This window comes from Mauremys mutica, chromosome 4, assembly GCF_020497125.1.
Source record: "Mauremys mutica isolate MM-2020 ecotype Southern chromosome 4, ASM2049712v1, whole genome shotgun sequence".
NCBI lineage: Eukaryota > Metazoa > Chordata > Testudines > Geoemydidae > Mauremys > Mauremys mutica.
The window spans coordinates 127,774,279-127,799,685 of record NC_059075.1 but is presented as its reverse complement, the minus strand read 5'-3'; the positions used below and the strand labels follow the sequence as shown (position 1 = coordinate 127,799,685).

The window sequence follows — 25,407 nt, the reverse complement described above, 5'->3', positions numbered from 1 at the left end:
TGTTATAGCCATTTCCAAGCCCCCTTGCCCTTTGCAGCCATCATACAGAGAAGGGCAGTCTCCCTTGACACAGGCAATTCAGAAACAGAATACTGTGACTCAGACAAGTTCCTGCCCAGTATTGTGGTGGTGTCCACATCAGAGCTATCTTACGCTGTAAGCACCAAATACTTCTCATTCTGAAAATGACTCCGATTATTTGTCTGATGCTCAAGGTGAACTGTAGAGAGAGGAGTTGGGGTTGCGATGCATAAAGAAGACTTTAAAATGTAAATGTTTCTGTTTAATTTTAGAAATATCAGGAATGTCAAGTCTAGTCTTCTCTGTTTTGGTGGCAGTCACCTCTGGTTTGGGAGCGCTTTCAATTCTTAACTGAAGCGAATGGGGTATTGGATCTTTAACAAAATTACCCACTCTACAAATTATTATTCTGGCATTAGAGTTAAAGGGACATTGTCAACTTGAAATCTCCTCGGGCTTGTTGTTAAAAAAAACCATGAATTAAAAATAATTCGAGACTACACTTGTCCTTGAGTCCCCCTGCTAAGGTTTGTGTGGTCTTAAAGTGTCCTGTTTAAATATAAAATATTTACCCACACAATCAAGAAAACTGATGACATATGGTGCTGTCAAATAGGGAGCCTTTCTGTGCTCTGTTATGGGATTCTTAGAAGTTACTTTTAACGATATCAAGTAAATAAAAATTTCAGACCTGTGTAATTGTTGAAATGTCCCTTTTTAAATAGGTGTAAACAAAACAATTTTAAACAGTCCAAATATAATAACTTCTTCACCTCTCAGTAGTTAGGTTTCTGTTTTGGTATCTGATGTTATCCAACCAGTTGTTCGTGGCTTCCAGGAAAAACAGGCTGGACAAGACATGAATTTTGAACAAGCAGAACCTCTGAAAAAACCTTTTAGGCTGACTTTATATCCAGTAGCTAGTTACAGCACTTAGACCATGGCAAAGCAGGGAGCAAGAGCTGTAGGATGACTTTACCACTCTTATTCTCCCCCGATCCTTCCAGCTCTGTTTTGGGAGTTTGTGATGGCCTTAGTTATGTCATGGGAAACCCATGCTCCTGACCATGGTTGTGTCTTGCCAGATAAGTAAAGGAGGAAATGATATCTTACACACATTATAAAACAAAAGCATTTATAAGTGAAGTCTAAACATATGTTTAAAAGTTGTTTAAGAAAATGAAGTTTCACCTCTAAGGCCAGATGGAAAGTACTTCAGTGAAGCAGTCTGCACTGGGAACTTATATCAGAGTAGCTATATCTCTCTGGGGGTGCGAAAAATCCACAGCCCCGAGAGACATAACTATGTCAACTTAGCCCCCAGTGTAGACAGTGCAAGGTCGACGAAAGAACCCCTCCTGTTGGCGTAAGTAGTGCCTACACTGAAGCGTGACAGCGGTGCAGCTGCAGTGTTTTAAGTGTAGATGTCCCTGGGACTGCAACTATCAACTGAGATCTTGTCTGCAAGATGGCTGCCAGCAAGCAGGCTGCTCCAGAATAGTCATTGTAATTAAATCCTTAATTTTTCAAGTCACATCTGAAGTGTGTGGGTTGGGAAGGCAGTAGAGACCTGAGGTCGGCAAGATCTTTTGTTTAGTTTTGTCTCCAAACAGGTGAAAAACTTGCTCTGCAACAATGGCTGTTAGAGTAGAATTGCTGAAAGAAGGGATGGCAGTGTGGTGACGAAGACACAGAGTTTTTGGGAGGGAAAACAATCTTCTTTTCAGATCAGAGTCTTTGATGCTGTTAAATTTGTGAATTAAAGTAGAAATTCAAATACTGGTTTATGTAAACAACCTTAACTCTGTTTCCCTATATGACCCTTGTATTCCTACCCTCCATCTTGAAGAGCTTTATTCAGATCCTATCAGGATGTTTCAGGTATATCATGAGTGATGAGCTGAGATTATCAAGTATGCACAAGGTGCTGATTTTCTGTTATCATGGCCAGTTCCCCACCCCCTGACTTCTGTCTGTTTTTTTTCCCACATGTTGCAGCTTGTTAAATGTATAATAAAATAAACATATGGGAATTTATATACCATTCTGTTTTATAATTATCTATATTTTGCAATCATTCGATGTAGCAAAAGTGTTATCCAGTAGAACCTCAGAGTTACAAACACAAGAGTCAACCACACACCTCATTTGGCACTGGAAGTGTGCAATCAGGCAGTAGCAGAGACAGACACACACAAAAAGCAAATACAGTACAATACTGTGTTAAGCATAAACTGCTACAAAAAATGGAGGGGGGAGAGTTTAAAAAAACATAAAAAAGATTTGACAAGGTAAGGAACTGTTTCTTTTATTAAGATGGTTAAAAGCAGCATTTTTTTCTGCATCATAAAGTTCCAAAGCTGTATTAAGTCAGTGTTCAGTTGAAAGAACAAACTCCATTCCCGAGGTGTTCGTAACTCTGAGGTTCTGTTGTAGTAGCATTCAAATCAAATACTCCACACTCTGGTTTAAGGCCGTTGTGCACTCTGCTGGTGAACAGCTTTACAAACTGTTATGTATGCCAGTGGAGCTTATAACATCTTTAGTGTGGAGTAGTTCAGCAGTCTGAACTCAGGGTTATCCACTACAGGTGTGTACCAGCCGAGTTTTTAAAGTCCACCATTCATTTGACAAAATCAGTAAAGTGGCTTGAATGGTTGTTCGGACATTCCAAATTCTATTGCAAGTATCTCTTAAAAAAATAAGCACCTGGCCTTTTTAGAGTCCTGTGCACGAGGTCTTGTCAAGGACTATTAAATAAACCACATTTGAAATTTCTGGAACATGCTGTGTTTGAGATGGTGTGACAAAAGCTGTGGGAAAGTAGCTGTAATTCAGTTTTTGAAAATGATTTTAAGTTCTGTACTTCAGAAACAGCTTGTCTGATTCACCTTAGATATCACCAAAAATCTCTTCTGACCCAGACCACGCAAGTGAAATTTGAAATGTAAAGCTCTCTGGTAGAGTAAGGACCCAAATCAGATTTACAGGGGAAAACTAGTCACAACTTTTAATTACACTGTCAGTACTGACATCTGACGAAGTGGGTATTCACCCACGAAAGCTTATGCTCCAGTACGTCTGTTAGTCTATAAGGTGCCACAGGACTCTGTCACTTTGTACAGATCCAGACTAACACGGCTACCCCTCTGATACTGTCAGTACTGTGATTCTGTAATACTGGAAGGTTATAATTCTGTGTAAAGAATTATGACAAAATGGTTCTTGAGAATGGAGCTGCTTGGGATAAGAACTGAAGATAGGCCGTGAAGAATTTTCCCAAACTTGCAACTGCAGGGGATAGACCAGAGGCATTCCTAAGGCCTTGCCTACCCTAGGATTTTAGTCCGGGGCACAGCTGCACCAGTGCAAGCCATTAGTGAACAGTTGCATCTTACAGGTCTGTTGCATCTTACACACATTTAACATGCGCGATTTCAGCTTTACGCGGTCGGCAAAAACAAAAACAAAAAAAGGAGAAAAATAACAATTTTAATACTGTACCTGTACTGCGGGTGATTCCACCCGCCATTACACTCGATGTAATTTTGACTATACGCGATTTTCGCTTTACACTCTGACTGCGGAACATAACCCAGCGTAAGATGCGACAGACCTATATTTGATTTCAAGGCCATAGTTGGTCTGCTGTGGCAGCTCAGATGAATAGGGATGTCTTCTGTGTCCAGCAGGTGACAGGTTTGCTGACTGCTCCTGTTACGTTAAGAAGGCCTGTTCTAGCTTGTCTGGAGTGGAAAGGGTGCAGTCCACCTTCAAATATAGCCTGTTCTTTGCCACACCAACTGTCTTTCTTTGCCTGGCTGTGGGGAGTTGAGGTTCAAAGTAGTATTTGTATAGAAGGTCCGAAAGGTTTTGCAAAACAAATTCTGATTGGCTTTCATGAGAAATTCAAGTCGTGCCTACCCTGTTTTCCTTGGAGAGACCGTGGACAATTGGAAAACTAGCAGACTTGGCAATAGGTACACAAGTAAAATTTGACTGAGAGGGGATTTAACTTGTCTTCAGACTTTGACACTTAACTCAGATGCATAAGACACACTTGGAAGAAAAAGGGTTGGGTTTTTTTGTTAAAGCTTCAACCCTCCTTTCAGTTCAGGACTGAGAAATTTTCCAGTTTGTATTAATGTGTCCTCCAAGGGAGATCGCTAGTGCAAACACTGTTGTTGTTTTGTGTGTTTTTAAAAAAATATGTGAATGTTTTAGATAGTTCTGTTCTGTCCCCTCCATCTTGTCCAAATGGTTTCTTCCCAGTGGAGTTAGGATCCTTTGTGTCCCGTTCTGAGGAAGATCAGCAAAACTGCTGGAAGCTGAACACAGAAGCATTGACACAACATGGAATGATGAGATTTCAACATCTGGAGCTTGGTATTTTTACCACAGGGCTCAGAGTCAGAGATTCCAAGGCAAGACAGGGACCCGTCTAGTCTGACCCCCTGCATAACACAGGCCAGAGAACTTCCCCACATTTGAATAGTCTCTCTTTTCTTTAAAATGGACTCGTGTGTGGATCACTTGAATGGCTGTTCGTTACCTTCTCTTATTGCTGGAAACCCTGTGTAGAGCCACCTTAGACTGTGGTAAGGTCGCCCATCATGTGTAATGTTTTCTTTTCATAAATTACTGGTGGGTTGAGGCCTAGATCTGGATTTCCCTGATCCCAGACTTGAAGAACAATGTTGCTCAGTTGTATCCAGAGACTTCAAAATACCTTAAATGTTTGAGATTTTAGATAGCAAAAAAAATCCCCCCCCCCCCCCCAAACTGCACCCCAGGCCGTTCCAGACAACAAAATGAGCTGCTGTACAAATTGTGTCCCTCTTTCTTGTGTGCTTTTATAAGGAGCGAATAGGTAATAGTGATGTTTAATATTATTAGGCATCAGGATTAACACCCCAGTTATTTGATTTGAATAAGGGAAGTTTGCACCTGTGAGCTGCTGTTTCAGGTCATCAGCAGACATCAGACAACTGCATCAGCTCCTATTTTGAAGCCTTATCTTTGCAATCAGGTGGCTAGTGATCTTTTTTTAAATGAAAGCTTGAATTCACTGTCTTGCCTCGCTATGGTGAGCCCACCCAATTTGATGTCTGCTAATAAGTTTTCCCAGCTCCCTGCAATGTCCATATATATTATTCTCGTTATGCAAAAAGAAATGTTAAGCACGGAGTTCAAATGACCCAATCACTGCGTGAATCAGTAGCAGAGTTCAGATAGAAGCCAGAATTCCTGAGTCCAAGTCTCCCTTCTCTAATTGCCAAATGATGCACCCTCCACGTTCTGAGGTGGGTTAATAATGTGCAGTGCACTTAAATCTGAAATTTTCAGATTCTCATTTGTATGCCTTGGCACAGCCCTGCACAGGGATAATGCCAGGAATAGGCAAGTGTAAGCAGTCTAGATGAGATCTTGAACTGAACCCAGATAATGCATTTTGCTTGAACTAGTCTGTTGATGTTGTGTTTTTCACGGATGAAGGGGGAAGCTTCCCTGCACTGATATCCAAAGTTATCTATAAAGTAGGATAAAAGGGTTTTTTATACATTAGCCGAGGGGGGAAAAAAAACCCTTTTATCCTGTTCTGGAGACACTCTGAGAAGGGCAGTCCCCAATCTCTCCCACTAGTAACAAATAACAGAGATATTTTAATTGTTTAATTAAGGAAAGCTGATACTAAGTTCCAACTTGTTTATGAAATCCCAGAAAAGTGCAAACATCAATAGCTGTAATCTTGGCCAGTGAAATTAGTGCTGCATTTTGAACTAAGGATTCAGAAGAGGGCCATAAGGATGTGACAAGCTGGATTTGGGCCATGGGTCTCTACCGCTACCTGCTGGAATCTTTCTTGCTGTGCATTTGCGCCTCCTTGTGTCTCTTCTAGTGTCCCTTGTTCCATGCTTCAGTTACACACATGCTACCCCTCTCCTTTCTTCTGTATCTGATCCTTAATGTCTTCTGGCTCTGCCGTATTTTTGCTCCATCAGGGAGCATGTGCTGCGAGGGCAGGTGGGCGAGAACGGCGCAGCATTGGTGGCTTTCTGTGGCCAGGCTCCAGGTGCTCCTATGGGCAAGCTGAAAGTTGCAAAAGAGCAGGGAGGAAGGTAGGCAAGTGACTTGTCCAGGAGCAACCTGCCATTTACTCAGAGCCCCAATGATGAATTTGTACTGGTGGCAGGGCTGTATAGGAGCTTTTCCTGATGTGCCCTCATTTTTTTCCCTCCTTTCCTTTTCTTTGCATTGTGTCCTCCTCTGTCCCCTGCTGAACTAGACTGGTTTCCTGCCTTTTGTCCACAACCACCCAGGTTGAAAAGCCTTGAATTAGGGAGACTTGAAAATGAATGAAATTTGAAGTCTCATTTAAACAAACAATGGAACTCTTCAGCATGGAGACAAGGCCTGTGGCCGGCATATAAAGAAGTGGGAGACAGTTGAGAAAACAAACACTGTTTGCCTGTAAAGTAACCCAGTGCTTCTCCAACTTTGTCAGATTCTCTCAAGACCCAACATCCTCCCATCAGCCCAATCTCTCACTCTTGCGTCTTCATTTTTCTCATTCTGTGGAGCACAGTGTGTCTGGGGGGAATACAAATTAGCTTAAAGCAGAACTCCATTTATTGTAAAATGGCACATACATGTTGAAACTAAATGTAGGGTTTAAATCTGCTGGCTTTCTCTTTCGACTTGTATCCAGAACATGTTCCTCTCTCCTAATTGTCCTCACTTCCTGGAAATAACATTAAGTAGAAATGTTAAAGCTTCTATAGATTATTTAAGAAATAAATCTGCTTTGATTTGATTTATCTTTACAGCCTTTAAACTAAAGGGGAATTGATAATCAGTGAATTTCACACCTAATGCAACCCACCTCTTGCCTCCCACCGACCCCCGGGCTCCCCGGTGCCTCCAGAATGGAGAGGGTAGTAAAAGTGCAAAAGTACATTCATTGGTCTCAATAGTCCCTGCACACAAGATCTTGCTGGACCCTGTTGCAGATGCAAACAGTAGAGTGGCTGTGAAGGACAGAGATGAAACATTGTCACTTGTCCAAATCCAAGAAGGTGGCCACTGTTACTGTACAAACTGTTATTAGCTGAGGCGTAGTCACATGATTCGGTGGGCTAAAATAGATATCCATGCAGAGCAGGATCTGGAAAATACTTGGTATGCAGTCTAGGGGAGAAATTATTGGCTCCAGTGTTGAAAACGTACCTCTCAGGAAGCAGCTAATCTCTGTCAGTTACTTTTTCATATTGTAAAGCAACAGCTCTCCTCCTCCTCCCCCCCCCCCCACCTTCACTTCAGTCAGTCTAGACTATATTTCCCTTGGGACTAGGAACTTTTATGACAAATTACAACCCATGGTGTGTTGCTGCTCCTGAGCTAGTGACTAAACTGGAGTCAATATTTACAGATGATATGCATCTTCCATGCTTCCCCTCAAACCAAGACCCAGGGAGACCCTGCTCAGGCCATGACTTTTGCTGCATAGTGCTGCTATCAGAGCTTGTAACTCTGAAACCATTTTCTGTATGCAGTGGTGCTGTAGCTGTGTTGGTCCCAGGGTATATGAGAGACAAGGTGGGTGACCGAATATCTTTTATTGGATCAACTTCTGCTGGCAAGAAAGATGCTTAAAAGCATGTGTCTCTTGCCAGCAGAAATTGGTCCAATAAAAGATAATACCCCACCCACCGCGTCTCTCTGAACCCACTTTAAACAGATAGAGCCATACCATGGTCCCAAGCCGTTGCTTTTAGAAAAAGTGCTGTGTAAACTTTCTTCTTGTAGTAAATCTCAGGTTTTTACTAGCAGGTTTTTTTTTTAATCTGTTCACCCAGTACAGGGAGAAGTGTGCTATACTCAGCCATACTGGAACCCAGTTATAAAACCTTGTTTTAGTAGAGCCGTGTTTGACCACTGTACGAGACGTGTGGCAGGGTGTGTCTATGTGTACCTGGCTGAAATACCACATTGAAAGACTCTTGTTACTCTTGAGAAGGCTGGCTGGCTGGCTAAAAAATGGAAGCTCCCTGGACAGCTACCGTAACTTGTGGTGAGGGATTAATAAAATCATTTCTAGTTGGGAGTGTTAGTGATTTCATTTTTGGCCGCTGTCGGAAGACAGGCTACTGGGCTAGATGGACATTGGTCAGATCCAGTCTGGCTGTTTTTATGTTATGTTCTTTCATCCTAACCCTTTTCAAATGGTGATTCTAACCCTTGAGGAGGCTTTGTTTTTCTTTTGGAGTCAACTTGCTCCATTAAATCTGTAACTGAATAAAATTCAGATACAATTGGTGCCAAAGTAATTCACTTTTTTTCCTCACTTGGTCTCTTTTCTCCACCCTATGATCCTTCCCTTCCTTAAAGGCCACTTCTTTCCAGATCGCTTCCTGAGCAGAGTAGGACCATGTAACTAACGTCATCTGGGTCAGTTTCATTCACTGGAGAAATGTGATGAGCTACATTTTTCTCTAGTTTTCATCCAGAGCAGGGGAAAGGGGACTCTAATCCATACCTCTTTCTTTTACTCCAGATATGTCTTGCAGTATTGGAGCACCCCAGCCTGCTTTTGCTTCACCTACACATTGTTCTTGTCTCTCCTCAGCAGGATCAACAAAGTGAAGCTGACCAGGACTTGTCACATGGGATCACTATGTAAGGGCAGTGGCTCTGGTGTGATCTTCTATAGCTGGCCTGCACAACTCGTAAAGCGGCGAGGGCCACATTACTCCAAAGAAAACAGCTGAGGGCCGAAACTCCCCGGGCCCCGCGAAAACACCCTGCCCCAGCGCTGCCCGGCCCTGCGGAAACAAACCCTCCTTCCCCAGCACCGCCCCACCAAAACAGCTGTGGGCCAAAAAGGAAGGTTGAGAGGGGTGGGGGGTGATACTCTATTAAGAATTTTTCAATTAAATCAAACAATTTTTTTAAATTTTTTTATGAATCTTGGAAAAATGAAAAACACCTGTTCCATTGAAAGAAAACATTTGTACTTTTCATAATTACCTTGCAGCAGCAGGGAGCCCTGAGCAGGGGCGGCTCTAGGCATTTTGCCGCCCCAAGCACAGCAGGCAGCCTGCCTGCTGCCTTCTTGGCGGCCGGCACAGCGCCCCCTGTGGCTTGCCGCCCCAAGCACGCGCTTGGCGTGCTGGGGCCTGGAGCTGCCCCTGGCCCTGAGCCCTTTAAATCGCAGCCCCAGCCCAGCCGCCAGAGCCACAGCCGGGATTCAAAGGGCTCTCGGCTGCCCGCAGCCGCAGGGAGCCCTGAGCCCTTTAAATCTCAGCCCCAGCCCTAGCCCGCCTGCAGGAGCTGCGGCCGGGATTCAAAGGGCTCTGGGCTGCCCGCAGCTGCTGGCAGCCCAGAGCCCTTTCAAGCTGTGGAAGTCTGTGTCCCACTGGGGAGGGGGCCTGCGGTGTGCCTGAAAGCCCCGCCCCCACAGCTCTGATTGGGCAGGACTCAGCCACCTGCACTGCTGGCTCCTGCCAGCGGGCAGGCGCACCACCGGGAGCTGCCCCAGGAAGCGCCGCCACGCCAGCCCTGGGACTTTGGCGGTGATGGTGAGTGAGTGCGGTGTTTCCCCTGTGTGCGGGGTTTAGAATCCGCCCGCGGGCCACATGTTGTGCAGGCCTGTTCTATAGTGTAGTTCCCTAGACCAGAGAGTGTTGGTAGCATGCTTTCAGTCCTGCTTCAGATTTAACCCACCACATACCAAGTGTGTTGCATAGATGCTTTTGTTCTCTTCAGAAATAGCTATGAAACTCAGCTGTCTGCAGAAGTCCTGATTTTTCCAAAGTGCTGAGCGCTCAGAGCTCCACTGGAAGTCTCTAGGAGCTGCAGGTGTTTAGCATCTGTTGCAAGTCAGACCACAACTGACTAAGCTTCACACAGGTGGTGACCTTCAAAGGCACCCTGTGAGCACAGAAAGAGAAGCCAGGAGGATGCTGTCTGAGTCAGTAATTCACTGCAGCCTCAGGTGAATCATTTGACCTCTGCATCTGTCACCTCAGTGGGAGAGAGGCTTAGGCAGCTCCCTAGAAATGGGGCTCAGCTGTCTAAGCTGAGCCTCCCTAAGGGGAGGCAAATGGTGGTAAATTCACAGCTGGTTAGTGATGTCTGTAACAAGGAGGGAGCAAACATTGCTGCCTATCTGTTATACCAGGGTGCTCCCACAACTTGCTCTTCTAGGAATGACAAGGTTGGTGAAGTGATATCTTTTATTGGACCAGCTTCTATTGGTGGAAATCTTCTGGGAATGGCTGGGTGCTCAGCAGTTCTGAAAATCGGGTCTCTTAAGTGCCGAGATATTGGTCTCTTTTAAAAAAATCTTCACTTTACTTTTTTCCCCACACCGAATCCATATGTCCCTCCTTGGATAACTCATCAGCTGAATGGATCATCCCCAAACTTCACCTTTGGGCTGAAGCTGAAATGTTAAGAGTGAGTGAGGCATGTACACATGTGTATGTGTAAGAGTTTTGTTGCAGCGTTAACTGTGTCTTTCACAACTAAAATAATTAAGTTACATGAGACCATCTGTGATGGTGGGCAGTTGTATCCTTGCTGCAATAGCCATGTGTGAGTTCTTGTTTCTTACAGGCCTGCAGCATTGAAGGTTAAAACTGATATTCACTGTCCACCGTTACATACAAAGTTTATACTGAAGAATGCTTTGAAAAAAGTTGAAAGATAAAGCATTTAAGAAAATGCCTGACTTCCATTTGCTCCTCACATTCAGCCTTTTTGAGGAGGGTACTGTAGTAATGGTGCCAAATGCTGCAGTAGCACTATTGTTCAAGTGCATGTTATAATAATTGTTTTTGTAGAATTCTGCTAGTGGAGTGTTTTGGTTTGTTTTTTTTTTAATTGGAGTGGTTTTGATTTTTGGCTGTGTTTGCTTAGTGGGTGTCAGCTGGAGGGGCTTTCCTCTTTCATATATGTGGTCTCATTTGAAAGAAGTAGCCTTAAAGAAGGGAGACTATTTTTATGTACAGTAATGCCAAAAGTATGTTAGATGTCTGCAGACTAATAATAGAGGGTCTCAGAGCTTAAGAGCGTAGATTCTCAATAACCATCACTCCTACCTTCTCACGGGCTTGATTCCCAGCTTTTGCACCAGCTAGGGGCTGGGCTTGACATTGTCTGGATGCCTTGGGTACAGTCTCAAACAGGTATACCTATGGGCTACACAGCCTCAGCCCTGACTGCTCACTTACCTTCCCCAAACTCCTCCCATTCTTTTTTCTTTTTAAAAAAAGAAGTAAAACTTAATATAAGCGCAAGTGCCTACAAAGTAATAGCTTAGTTAAGACTGCCTTGGTGTTTGTTGCAGCCTGCACCACACATCCTCTTGGGGGCTCTGGACAGCACCTCTGCGGACACATGGGGCCAGTGTGGGTGCTCAGCGGGCTTCAGGCTTCAGCCCCTGGGCTCGGTCTCTGGGCTTCAGCCTGGGGCAGTGGGGCTCATGTTTGGGAAAAATGTTCAGAGCAGCTGCCAGCGAGGGTTGGTGGCCACACTCTGAGGACACCAAAAAAAAAAATTTGTTCTGAAAACCCCCTGTCCTAGATAGAGATTGATATGAAGGGAGGGGGTGTCTCTGCCACTGAAATCCCTGGGCAATGTCATCTTGAGAATTCCAGTCCTGTCTCTCAGCTGCTGGAAACCTACCACTGGATGCTGCTTCAGGACTTCACTTCATCTTTCATATCATCCTCTGGTTAGTCAGTGTCTGATAAATTTGAAACGCCATCCCGTAGCCTCGCTCTGCTGCCTGAATGTTTGTGAAGTGGGAGGGAAAAGGTCTCCATCCCTTTCTGTCCTTCCCATGGCTCTTTTTCCATCCTTCTCTCCAGAGCCCTGCCTCTGCCCCTGATTGGGGAGTTCCCAACCAATAGTATGAAACTGACATTATTTTTGACAGTTTCACTGCTGAGCACAGGGTTTTGAATAGGAGTAGATAAACAGACAAGAATCTTCTTAATTTCATGCAGCAGCCTGACAAAGTGGTGAGCACCAGAAGAGGCACTGGTGCTGTCTACCTGTAAACCTCATGATGATGAGTCACTTTTGGTCTTAGGGCCTGTCTGCATTAAGGATAGTGACATTGGTGTAACTATATCAGTGTGATTGTGCAGATGTAATTTTTTTTTTTTAAGTGTAGACAGAGTGTATGAGTGGGCATATAGTAAAGACTCAGTAGGAGTGGCAGGGGAGAGAGATTGGGTAAAAATATTTAAATTCTTCCCAGATTTTGGACTATGCTCCCCCACCAGCCTGGGTGAGTGTATGGGGGACATATCTTCCTGCACACATCCCCAGTGCAAGCAAAGTGAAAGCCTGCACTTCCCCAAATAGGCTTGTCTGCACTCATTTCTAAAGAGTAGAGAGATGTCCCATATTTGGGGTAGTTTTCTCCCTCCCTGCCCCCGCTTGAGCTTCCCTCAGGTTCTACCCAGAAAGGTCTCTCCTGGCTCTGTTGGCTTGGCTCTGTGCTGTAATAGCCCTAGGGTGTTTATGGAAATCTAAAGCCCTCCAACCTCCTTGACACAAGGCGGTTTTTTAGAGGCTATTGTTAGTTGTTGACTTCTGCCCCCTCCCCCAACCAGCCATGCCGCTCCCTTTAAGATGGAATTTTTCTTATCTTATATGGGTTCTTCTCTCCTCTCCCCCCATCCCCCTCTTAATACTTCATTGAGTAACATGCACACTAGCAATACTGTCCTAGGAATCATTCTTTCCCATTTGTACAAAGGAGCTCTCCTTTCATCAGGGATGCTAAACCCTCCATTTCTAGAAATCTGCTTCAACTGAGTATGACTTGGGAAGCTGCAGCCAGCACATCTAGCAAGACTGGCTTGACCTCATTTACCCCACAACAATGACAAGTGAATTATATGGACATAAATGCAGAGGAAATAGGATCAAATGAACATGGTTCAGTTATATTTTCCTAAATGAGGAAAATGCCTAGCAGTCTCCATTAATTCAACCCAGATCTAAGAACATAAGAAAGGCCGTACCGGGTCAGACCAAAGGTCCATCTAGCCCAGTATCTGTCTACCGACAGTGGCCAATGCCAGGTGCCCCTGAGGGAGTGAACCTAACAGGCAATGATCAAGTGATCTCTCTCCTGCCATCCATCTCCATCCTCTGACGAACAGAGGCTAGGGACACCATTCTTACCCATCCTGGCTAATAGCCATTTATGGACTTAGCCACCATGAATTTATCCAGTCCCCTTTTAAACATTGTTATAGTCCTAGCCTTCACAACCTCCTCAGGTAAGGAGTTCCACAAGTTGACTGCGCGCTGCGTGAAGAAGAACTTCCTTTTATTTGTTTTAAACCTGCTGCCTATTAATTTCATTTGGTGACCCCTAGTTCTTGTATTATGGGAATAAGTAAATAACTTTTCCTTATCCACTTTCTCAACATCACTCATGATTTTATATACCTCTATCATGTCCCCCCTTAGTCTTCTCTTTTCCAAACTGAAGAGTCCTAGCCTCTTTAATCTTTCCTCATATGGGACCCTCTCTAAACCCCCCTAATCATTTTAGTTGCTCTTTTCTGAACCTTTTCTAGTGCTAGAATATCTTTTTTGAGGTGAGGAGACCACATCTGTACACAGTATTCGAGATGTGGGCGTACCATGGATTTATATAAGGGCAATAATATATTCTCAGCCTTATTCTCTATTCCCTTTTTAATGATTCCTAACATCCTGTTTGCTTTTTTGACCGCCTCTGCACACTGCGTGGACATCTTCAGAGAACTATCCACGATAACTCCAAGATCTTTTTCCTGACTCGTTGTAGCTAAATTAGCCCCCATCATGTTGTATGTATAGTTGGGGTTATTTTTTCCAATGTGCATTACTTTACATTTATCCACATTAAATTTCATTTGCCATTTTGTTGCCCAATCACTTAGTTTTGTGAGATCTTTTTGAAGTTCTTCACAATCTGCTTTGGTCTTAACTATCTTGAGTAGTTTAGTATCATCTGCAAACTTTGCCACCTCACTGTTTACCCCTTTTTCCAGATCATTTATGAATAAATTGAATAGGATTGGTCCTAGGACTGACCCTTGGGGAACACCACTAGTTACCCCTCTCCATTCTGAGAATTTACCATTAATTCCTACCCTTTGTTCCCTGTCCTTTAACCAGTTCTCAATCCATGAAAGGACCTTTCCTTTTATCCCATGACAGCTTAATTTACGTAAGAGCCTTTGGTGAGGGACCTTGTCAAAGGCTTTCTGGAAATCTAAGTACACTATGTCCACCGGATCCCCCTTGTCCACATGTTTGTTGACCCCTTCAAAGAACTCTAATAGATTAGTAAGACACGATTTCCCTTTACAGAAACCATGTTGACTATTGCTCAAGAGTTTGTTTTTCTATGTGTCTGACAATTTTATTCTTTACTATTGTTTCAACTAATTTGCCCGGTACCGACGTTAGACTTAACGGTCTGTAATTGCCGGGATCACCCCTAGAGCCCTTTTTAAATATTGGCGTTACATTAGCTAACTTCCAGTCATTGGGTACCGAAGCCGATTTAAAGGACAGGTTACAAACCTTAGTTAATAGTTCCGCAACTTCACATTTGAGTTCTTTCACAACTCTTGGGTGAATGCCATCTGGTCCCGGTGACTTGTTAATGTTGAGTTTATCAATTAATTCCAAAACCTCCTCTAGTGATACTTCAATCTGTGACAGTTCCTCAGATTTGTCACCTACAAAAGCCAGCTTAGGTTTGGGAATCTCCCTAACATCCTCAGCCGTGAAGACTGAAGCAAAGAATCCATTTAGTTTCTCCGCAATGACTTTATCATCTTTAAGCGCTCCTTTTGTATTTTCATCGTCAAGGGGCCCCACTGGTTGTTTAGCAGGCTTCCTGCTTCTGATGTACTTAAAAAACATTTTGTTATTACCTTTGGAGTTTTTGGCTAGCCGTTCTTCAAACTCCTCTTTGGCTTTTCTTATTACACTCTTGCACTTAAGTTGGCAGTGTTTGTGCTCCTTTCTATTTGCCTCACTAGGATTTGACTTCCACTTTTTAAAGGAAGTCTTTTTATCTCTCACTGCTTCTTTTACATGGTTGTTAAGCCACGGTGGCTCTTTTTTAGTTCTTTTACTGTTTTTCTTAATTTGGGGTATACATTGAAGTTGGGCCTCTATTATGGTGTCTTTAAAAAGGGCCCACGCGACTTGCAGGGATTTCACTTTAGTCACTGTACCTTTTAACTTTTGTCTAACTAACCCCCTCATTTTTGTATAGTTCCCCCTTTTGAAATTAAAGGCCACAGTGTTGGGCAGTTGAGATGTTCTTCCCACCACAGGGATGTTGAATGCTTTTGTATTATGGTCACTATTTCCAAGCGGTCCTGCTATAGTTACCTCTTGGACCAGCTCCTGCGCTCCACTCAGGATTAAATCTAGAGTCGCCTCTCCCCTTGTGGGTTCCCGTACCAGCTGCTCCATGAAGCAGTCATTTAAAGTATCGAGAAATTTTATCTCTGCATTTCTTCCTGAAGTGAAATGTTCCCAGTCAATATGGGGATAATTGAAATCCCCCACTATTATTGGGTTCTTAATTTTGATAGCCTCTCTAATTTCCCTTAGCATTTCATCATCACTATTACTGTCCTGGTCAGGTGGTCGATAATAGATCCCTACTGTTATATTTTTACTAGAGCATGAAATTTCTATCCATAGAGACTCTATGGAACCTGTGGATTCGCTTAAGATTTTAACTTCATTTGAATCTACACTTTCTTTAACATATAGTGCCACTCCTCCCCCTGCACGGCCTGTTCTGTCCTTCCGATATATTTTGTACCCCGGAATGATTGAGTCCCATTGATTGCTCTCAGTCCACCAGGTTTCTGTGATGCCTATTATATCTATATCCTCCTTTATCACAAGGCACTCTAGTTCACCCATCTTATTATTTAGACTTCTGGCATTTGTGTACAAGCACTTTAAAAACTTGTCCCTGTTTATTAGCCTGCCTTTTTCTGATGTGCCAGATTCTTTTTTATGTGACTGTTTATCATCTGATCCGGCCCTTACCTTATTCTTCTCATTCCTCTGCTCCTGACTATAACCTGGAGATTCTCTATCATCAAACTCTCCCCTAAGAGAAGTCTGTGTCCGATCCACACGCTCCTCTGCAGCAGTCGGCTTTCCCCCATCTCCTAGTTTAAAAACTGCTCGACAACCTTTTTAATGTTTAGTGCCAGCAGTCTGGTTCCACTTTGGTTTAGGTGGAGCCCATCTCTCCTGTATAGGCTCCTCCCATCCCAGAAGTTTCCCCAGTTCCTAATGAACGTGAACCCCTCCTCTCTACACCATCGTCTCATCCACGCATTGAGACTCTGAAGCTCTGCCTGCCTACCTGGCCCTGCGCGTGGAACTGGGAGCATTTCTGAAAATGCCACCATAGAGGTCCTGGATTTCAGTCTCTTCCCTAGCAGCCTAAATTTGGCTTCCAGGACATCTCTCCTACCCTTCCCTATGTCATTGGTACCTACATGTACCACGACCACCGGCTCCTCCCCAGCACTATACATAAGTCTATCTAGATGCCTCGAGAGATCCGCAACCTTCGCACCAGGCAGGCAAGTCACCATACGGTTCTCCCGGTCATCAAATACCCAACTATCTATATTTCTAATAATCGAATCTCCCATTACTAACACCTGCCTTTTCCTAGAAACTGGAGTTCCCTCCCCTGGAGAGGTAACCTCAGTGTGAGAGGCAACACCAGCACCATCTGGAAGGAGGGTCCCAACTACGGGAAGGTTTCCCTCTGCTACCATTGACTGCTCTACTTCCCTGGGCCCTTCTTCCTCCTCAACAGCACAGGAGCTGTCTAAGCGGAGGTGGGACAATTCTACAGTGTCCCGGAAAGCCTCATCAGCATACCTCTCTGCCTCTCTCAGCTCTTCCAGTTCCGCCACCCTGGCCTCCAAAGTCCGTACATGGTCTCTGAGGGCCAGGAGCTCCTTGCACCGACTGCACACATACGCCACCCGCCCACAGGGCAGGTAATCATACATGCGACAGTCAGCGCAATAAACTGGATAGCCCCCACTCTGCTGCTGGGCTTCTGCCTGCATTGTCTCCTAGTTAGTGAAAGGGTGGTTTACGGAAAGTAGTTTTGGAATGTGGTTCGGTTTATAGGTTTTAGGGGGGGGGCTCCTGGGGAGCAGATCTGTGGGGAAAAGGTAGTGCCATCTTAACATAGGCAGTGTTTACAGATTGCCCTTCAAGGTTGGAGGATATCCAAAACAGTGCCCATTTTATTGCTGTCCTGCAAAACGGGATCTTAACCAGGTTCCTACTGACAACTTCTGAAATCTTGGACAGTTCTACACTACTTGATCCATAATTTGTTTAAAACCCCCACCCCAAGAACATTGACCTAGTGCTGTCCACATGTATAATGCTTGACACACGCACTGTATCGTCCCTGCTCCCATGAGCTTGCATGCTAAGGGCATGTCTTCACTAGTAACTTTAATGCACTGCTGTGGCTTGTGTAGTCATGGCATAGTAAAAAATCCACCTCTGCGAGGGGAATGGCTACTAGCCGTGGGAGCACTGTCTGCACTGGCATTTACAGCGCTGAAACTTGCAGCGCTCAGGGTGTTTTTTCAAACCCCTAAGTGAGAACCTTGCCATGTTGTAAAGTGCCAGTGTAGACAAGCCCTTAGACAAAACCACTCCTCATAAGAGGAAAGGGTGCTGTAACACTCTACACTTCTTTGTGCTAGAATGTTAAGAGCAGGATTTCTGCAGAAACTTTCCTCTGCTGCTTTGTAATACGTGAATGCAGGGCAGGAGGGGATCAGAGTCAGTAGTACATCCATGGTGAGGACTGGATTATATGGAGATATACCTACCTCATAGAGCTGGAAGGGACCCCAAAAGGTCATAGAGTCCAGCCCCTTGCCTTCACTAGCAGGACCAAGTACTGATTTTTGCCCCAGATCCCTAAGTGACCCCCTCAAGGACTGAACTCACAACTCTGGGTTTAGCAGGCCAATGCTCAAACCACTGAGCTATCCCTCCCCCTTACTTGGGGGGACTGATGAAGCGATATACATACTCTTTCACCACCTCTGTGTTGAGCAAGTCTAGGCTAGGTCAGCCATGATTAAAAGTTATCATGCGGTGGCCCCTCTCTGAAATGCATTTGGTCTTAGTCCAGTTTCTGGATCACAGAAACTATTCCCATAACTGGCACTGATTGGATTCCTTGCTTGCAATCTTAGGATGCCAAGAATGGCATAGGCAATGGAAATTGTAGCTTTCATGGTAAATTAGGTGGATTAACTTTGGAGCCTTTCGCTATGTCTTTATTTTATGAGAACTTGGAGCACTGTAGAGTGTATGAGGTCAGCAGGATTCCTTGCTAAGATTATGTGAGGGTTATACATTCTTTAGGAGCACAGAGACGGAATGGGTCCGGGAAGCATGTATATTTTATAAATTCCTCAGGATCAAAGAACTGCCTTAGCCAAGGCCATTACTCCTTCTGCAGACTGCATTATTTATAATAATAGTAGGCTGCAGAAGCAGAGAAAGTCTTAGCTATGGTAGTAGCATGTTGAGACCCCAACTGGGATGAGGCTGGGCATAGTCAGAGACAGTCCCTGCCCTGAGGAGTTTAAAATCTAAATAGACAAGACAGACAGAGGGCAGGGGAGGAAAAAAATATCATTCCCCCCCACCCCGCCCTTTTACCAATAAGGCAGAGAAATAAAGTGACTTGTCCTAGGTTACCTGAGGAGTTGTCAGATGCAGGGATTGAATCCAGACATTGAGTCCAAATCCAGTGCCTTAACCACAAGACCATCTTTCCTTTGTAAACAATCCCCAAAGAGTCTGCCCTGCCTGTTGTTGGTAAACTCTGTGGAAGCAGAGCCAGCCACCAGTACCAGGACTGGTGATGAATGTATTAGATATCCGGGATCAGGGCCGCGGTCAGAGTTGCCGCTTTGCAGAGTTTCCAAGTTCTGTGGCAGAGGAGCACCTGATGACCTTTCACATGCCCTCCAGCCCAGACTGTTCATTTTTGAATGCTTGGGATTAGATTTCCTAATTTACCCTAATAGCAAGCAGCAGCTAGAGTATGTTCACCCCTGAAATTGGAGAGTTCCTGATATTTAAAGACAAGTTAGGGGTGTTGGCTTGTCACCAAGTATGTAAGGCAATAAGAGGTGGTGGTTTTTAAAAATGCAACTATTCTTATAAGGGTTAGGAAGAAGTCGTAATCTTTTTACAAGGATAGTTCTTCTTTTTAAAAAAGGAAATTCCCGGCCAAAACAGGTGATGTGTGGAAGTTGTACCTTGATACCGTGCGCCTGGGGTTAACTGTTAGTGCGGGTTAACCGATAAGCATTAGACTTATCGGTTAACCATTTACTATTTTACATCCCTAGTGCAGACTAGCCCAGAAAGTAGAGACTGGAGGCCAGACGCTCTTCACTTTCATAAAAAGGACCAGAGAGCCTATAATTTCACACTTCCCCTCTACACACAGTTCATGCAAGACCATGTTCACTACAGGGCATGCTATTCATCCTCCCAGTATTGGTCAGAGCATCCACACCATGTACAAAGAACTGTTGTCCCCTTTGAGCATACAGTTCTTACTCCCTCTTCCCTCCACCCCCCATACTTGATCCTGTCCTAAAATCCAGCCATCTCTGGGGTGAGATGCAGTGTCTGTCTGACAAATGCAGTAACAGTTTAGGATGGAGAAAGGGAGATAATCTGCACTTCAGACGACATGGGTAACTTATGGTTGGCAGAAGGTTCTGTGTAATTACCCCAGCTGGACTTTTTAGCCAGGACACCAAAGCAAATGTTCATTCTTGCTAATGGTGCCCTGGCATCTGTAGACAGCAGAAGTGATTGGGAGCTTGTTTAAAGCTTGGTGCAGCAGCCTTTTGCTAAGGCATTTGAGTGGAGTGAGGGAAAGGGGTGAGAAAGAAAAGGCACTGGAGAGCTGTGGGGTGGGGTGCCAGTGACTTGCAGGGAGGTGGGAGGATACAAAGGCAGGGAGCAAGGCAGCCACTTGCCCAGGAATTTCTTCTATTTCTGCTCAAGGAGGAGCTCCTTTCTGATGAAGGAGGAGGGGGACTCAGACAGAACCAGTGTCTCACTCCACGGCCCAGTTCTCCAGATCCACTGCACCTCCTAACCCCCCAAAGGGTGCAGAGAGTACAGTAGAACCTCAGAGTTACAAGCACCAGAGTTACAAACTGACCTCCATTCCTGGGGTGTTCGTAACTCTGAGGTTTTACTGTACTTGTCTTTGACAGCCATTTCATGTATTCATCGAAGGACTTCTTAAGGTTGTGTTTTGAAAATGTGACACTTTGGCAAAGCTCTAACTGAAGCACTACTAGTTCACTGCAAATAGTGTTTGGAGGATCCCTGGGATGAGCAAGGGATTGCCAAAGACACCCCTGCTGTCTGGGAGCTTGGGAGTTTCAAAAAAGCAGAACCAGCCCCTAAGAGTGGGGAAGTTGGGTAAAGGGGCCCTTTCATGCCCCTCCCCTACACTGCTGAGTCTGTCCCCTACACACACCAGCTCTGATCCACATGTCACTCCTCACAAAGACCCGCCTATGTGGTCTTCTATGGAACAGGGGTGCCTGGTGGCCATTCCTCCTCCACTCAACTTCTGGGGATGCCCAGATGGGCCACCCCTCTCATCTTTGTGCTTTAGGGAGTCACTGCTTTACCCAAATGAGAGTGAACATCTTTGCATGCTGGGCCCCAGGTGGGCCCTCAGATGAGAGGGCTTCTCTTTAAGGGAGGCTCTTGCCATATTTGCAAATCTGCAAAAAGGGAATTCCTGGGTCAGGGAGGCATGTCTCAGTACGGATCCTCCCTCACTATCTATGGCAAAACCCTCCATCATGGGGAATTGCTGCCTCTAGGCCAGGGGACAGGTTCCTCTAGAACGTATAGAAGGCAGGGCCAGCGCTCAGCAGACTCATTGTGGCTGCCCCATGGCCCCAATGGGGGCCTGTTCCTGGCTCAGCTCTGCACCCCTCTCTGTAGAACCCAAATCAACTTCCAATCCCTCTTTAATTACACTAGATCCCCCCCTTTAGCCGAGCTTCCATTATCTGGCTCTCTGTATTAACGGAACTACCAGCGCGCACACAATCAGTACAAAGCATTAAAACACGGCCCACGTCTTTATTGACGGTGCACACAAACCGTTACTACTAGTAAAGAGTATGGTGCCAGTTTTTTAAAATGCAGAAATGATAAACTCAGGCCACTCCCAAATATACAGGATGGCTGCGGTTGCAACTTAAAATGATCATTTCTGCATTTTAAAAAACGGGTACTCTTTGCTAGAAGTAATGGTTTGTGTACACTGTAAATAAAGGATGGTATGTTTTAATGCTTTTCCGGCGGGGTCGGCTAGTTTAAAAGCAACTCCACATCTTAAAATAATGGATAGATAACTCTTTGCCCATTCTCCAGTTTATCCAGGTTTTTGATTACCCGATCTGGCCTTGGTGCCCATGAGATCAGATAAACGGGGTCCTGCTGTGTTGGATTTTGAAGCTTTCTATGTGTTGAACACTAACAGAGAGTAGGGGAAATCACTAATGACAGCTTTAAGTGGATTAAAGCTCTGAATAAAAATAGTGGACTATTTTTGGGTGGGCTGTATCCTTGAAACCACTTCATCTAGTGGTTCCCAAAACTTACACCACTAACCCTTTATCTGAACTAGAATAGCATGGTGCATTGCTTCTTACAACGGAGCTGCAGTAGTAAGAGGGAGGGATAGCTCAGTGGTTTGAGCACTGGCCTGCTAAACCCAGGGTTGTGAGTTCAATCCTTGAGGAGGCCACTTAGTGATCTGGGGCAAAAATTGGTCCTGCTAGTGAAAACAGGGGGCTGGACTCGATGACCTTTCGAGGTCCCTTCCAGTTCTAGGAGATTGGTATATCTCCAATTATTACCTTTATTACCTTTAAAAGGGTGTAGGAATGTTGCCTTTGCCTGGGATATTACTCCCCACTTTTCACGAATACCAGAATTTGTCTTTAAAAACATAAAAGAGGAAATAAAAAATTAACTGCATCTATTGCAAAACCCTTGTGAGGAGGTTTGAAGACCTTCAAGATTTGCTAATATGCTATATCTAGAAAAGCCGATGGCTAAAAGCACTATATTTGTCTGATTGCGGAGTTACATAAATTGTCTTAGCTGACAGTAGGATTTTGCGGTGTAGCTAGAGGCTACAAGCCCATAACCCCTCTTCCCCCAGTCCAGATTAAAACCAGGAAAAGTTTTCGAATAGTGGCAATTTTAAGATGCTAAATCACTGGAAATATATAACAGCAGTGGGTGAGCTCTCTGATGGACATATTAATTTCGAAGGGACATATTAATTTCCAAGGACTTCAAGCAATCGAGCCCCTAACCCTGTTCAGGGAGGGAGGGAAAGTGTGTGTGTGGCTGCTTTCTAGTAAAATGTGTAGCAGGAGTTTTCTGTGTGCTTACCTAACTCAGTAAGATGTAAAATCTTTCTTCCAGAGAGCTTGACTCTGATGTCATTGGTTCAAGTTAAATAGGTGCTAATGAAAACAAAATGGTTTTAATCAGTTGGACAAACTCCTTTTCCTCTTCAATTGTTTAGGTTCCCCTTGTTTGTTACCTGAGGGTGGTGGTGTCATTAATTTCCCATAGTCTTGAGGGAAACTGGGCCATTTAGACTTAAATTCTAATGCAGAAAATAAGGAACAAAAACAACAGTATTTTCCGACTGTCTTTATACAACCTTAAGAGGCAAAACAGGATGTGAACACCATTTGATGTTGCAGTCGACCTTGAATGATTTGAGATGCACAGTAGTGACAGGAAGCTTTGGAGGTGTACCCCAATTCCTTCGTTTTCTGCGGCTTTCTGTGCTTGGGAAAGAATGCGTGGGATTACGGAATCCTAATGAAGGGAGCTGGAGAGCTCATTGGAGTAGGAATGGGCTACAGAGGCCCTTTCCTCTAGACCACCAGTTTAAATCTCGCACAGGCGTCTCGCGTCTGAAAGGTGTAGTTTTCTGATGGCCTGTGTATAAAGAGTGGGTGTTCAGGAAAGTTCCCAGGGGGTCTATCAGACGTGGCATTCGCTGGTCCTCTCACTGATCATCTCAGCAGAGGCTGAAGACTGAATGGGGCATGGAGACTGAACTATACTTCACCCACAAAGCAATGGCTCCGTCTCAGGATTAAGCACATGAGTGTGGGAGCCAGCGTGGGGATGCTTGTGCTCCTGCTACTTTGCTGTACCTGTTCCATGGAGAGCAGCTGCTAGTCTTCCAGGTTCAGTTCAGCACTCAAATATGCGCCCATCAATCAGGAAAAAAAAGAAACTGTCTCTCTGCGGCACTGTTTTTCTGTACCCTCATCCAGAGAGAGCATCCTCAGAGTTCAGCTAAAGCTAATGAGGAAACCGAGCTCAGAAAATGTGATCAGAAGACAGAAGGTCCAGAGGGGGAAAGCAATAGTGAGAGTGGCCCCACAGCTGAGGCACGTGGCAGGGAGGGAATAGAAGGGGAGTGGTCAGGTGGATGCAAGTCTGTCTGTCTGTCCTTCTGAATCTCTGCCTCACTCATCTGGAGCACTGTGGGACCATGGAGAGCCCAGAAAGGCAAGTGGGAAAATGAGGTTGATTAAAAAATAAATGGAGGGATACAAAGTATGGAGCAGCAGTGGGATGGAGCCTCTGCTTTGTTTCTGCTGTAGTGCCAGGGTAGGCAGTGGCTTCCTTGACAGTCAGCTGCCTTCCCCTCCTGCTGGGTCAGTCATGTAAGTAACTGGGAAAAACAGACGAGGGACTGACTGGCCTGGTGGTTTGTGCTCACTGCTGTGGATGGAGGCTGGCTACAGTCAGGATTCCAGAGGGGTGGCATTTGCCACTCTATTGCACTCCTGAATCTAACCCTTCGTTTAAAAAAAAAAAAAGTTGCTAGCTCTGATGGTTGCAAAGAAAACCTTGTGAACTAAGTGCCATCTGGTGCAGTTCTGTCTTCCTGAGTCTGCAGACAGCCTGAAACAATAGTTCTGAGATGTGAATTGTAAGTTAAGTAGCACACGCTGAATGCATGGGGATGGCGTAACGTTGAAACACACTATTGCTCATTCGGTTTCATATATAATTAAAAACCTACTTGAAAGTTGGTGCACCTGTCCACGAGCTGTATACGGGGAAATGGTGCTCCAAACAACTGCACCATTTCAGTTCCCTCTCTCAGGGCTCGAACGTAGAAACAAAGATCCAGAGCAAAGCAACCTAACACGCAGTGCTCGACAGGTTCCTATCCCTTTCCCCAAGGCCTTCCCATCACTCCTAGCCAGCTCCTGAGAGGTCCAGCCCTGCCCACAGTCTCTCATAAGAAGCAGGACACCTTACATGCAAGTTCCTTTAGGGCTTATGAGTAGAAACTGGCATATGACCTACAACTTTAAAGGATCCATGGCACCCAAAGGTGCAGTGCCTGGTTACACCTACAGGTTGAACAATGTAGATGATGTGCTGCAGGTGTAGAATGTACCTTCTGTGTAGCAGTGGGCAGACTGTCCTCTCCAGTCTCTTTCTCCTTAGACCAGGGGTCCCCAACCCCTGGTCCGTGGCCTCTTAGGAACCGGGCCGCGAACCGACCCCTAGACGGCATGTCTCCGGCGGGGCCCGCGGCTCCAGTGGAGCTTCCGCAGGCGTGCCTGTGGGAGGTCCAGCTGAGCCGCGCGACCAGTGAACCGTCCGCAGTCATGCCTGCGGGAGGTCCAGCCGAGCCGCGGGACAAGCGCCCCCTCCGCAGTCGTGCCTGCGGGAGGTCCGCTGCTCCTGGGGCTCCGGTGGACCTCCCGCAGGCATGACTGCGGACGGTTCGCTGGTCGCGCGGCTCAGCTGGACCTCCCGCAGGCACGCCTGCGGAAGCTCCACTGGAGCCGGTGGACCTCCCGCAGGCATGACTGCGGAGGGTCCGGCTAATGCCGCCCTGGGGGGCAGGACGAAACCGGTCCCTGGTGCGAAAAAGGTTGGGGACCGCTGCCTTAGACCAGCAGGGGGGCAGAGAGTGGGGGACTTAACAGTGCTCAGACCTTTGGACCCAACGAAGGAGCACTGGCTAAGGGGTGTCCGTATCCTGTCCTACCTGCAGCTGTAAAGATGGGGGCTGTGTCAAAGGACTTTCACATAATGGAAATGAAGAATCCACAGGGCTCTGGCATAGATACAAAGGAGCCATCCACCCCCAATACAAAAGAAGTCAAAGCTAAATTTCTAAACCTAGCCCCCAGTTTTGGTTGGTTCAGTTTG

At 45.3% G+C, this 25,407-nt stretch overlaps 1 protein-coding gene across 2 annotated transcripts in view; it reads left to right on the top strand.

Moving 5' to 3' along the window:
* Positions 1 to 25,407, top strand: part of ARL8A (ADP ribosylation factor like GTPase 8A) — a 42,520-nt gene that overhangs the window by 3,511 nt on the left and 13,602 nt on the right. The window contains exon 1 of one of the 2 annotated variants that reach the window (XM_045015831.1): positions 10,099 to 10,237. The exons of the other annotated variant lie outside the window; for it this stretch is intronic. Within the exon in view, the coding sequence (XP_044871766.1) occupies positions 10,124 to 10,237 (114 nt within the window). The 5' untranslated portion in view covers positions 10,099 to 10,123. Of the gene's footprint in view, positions 1 to 10,098; positions 10,238 to 25,407 lie in introns of those variants that run through there. 2 annotated transcript variants of the gene reach the window in all.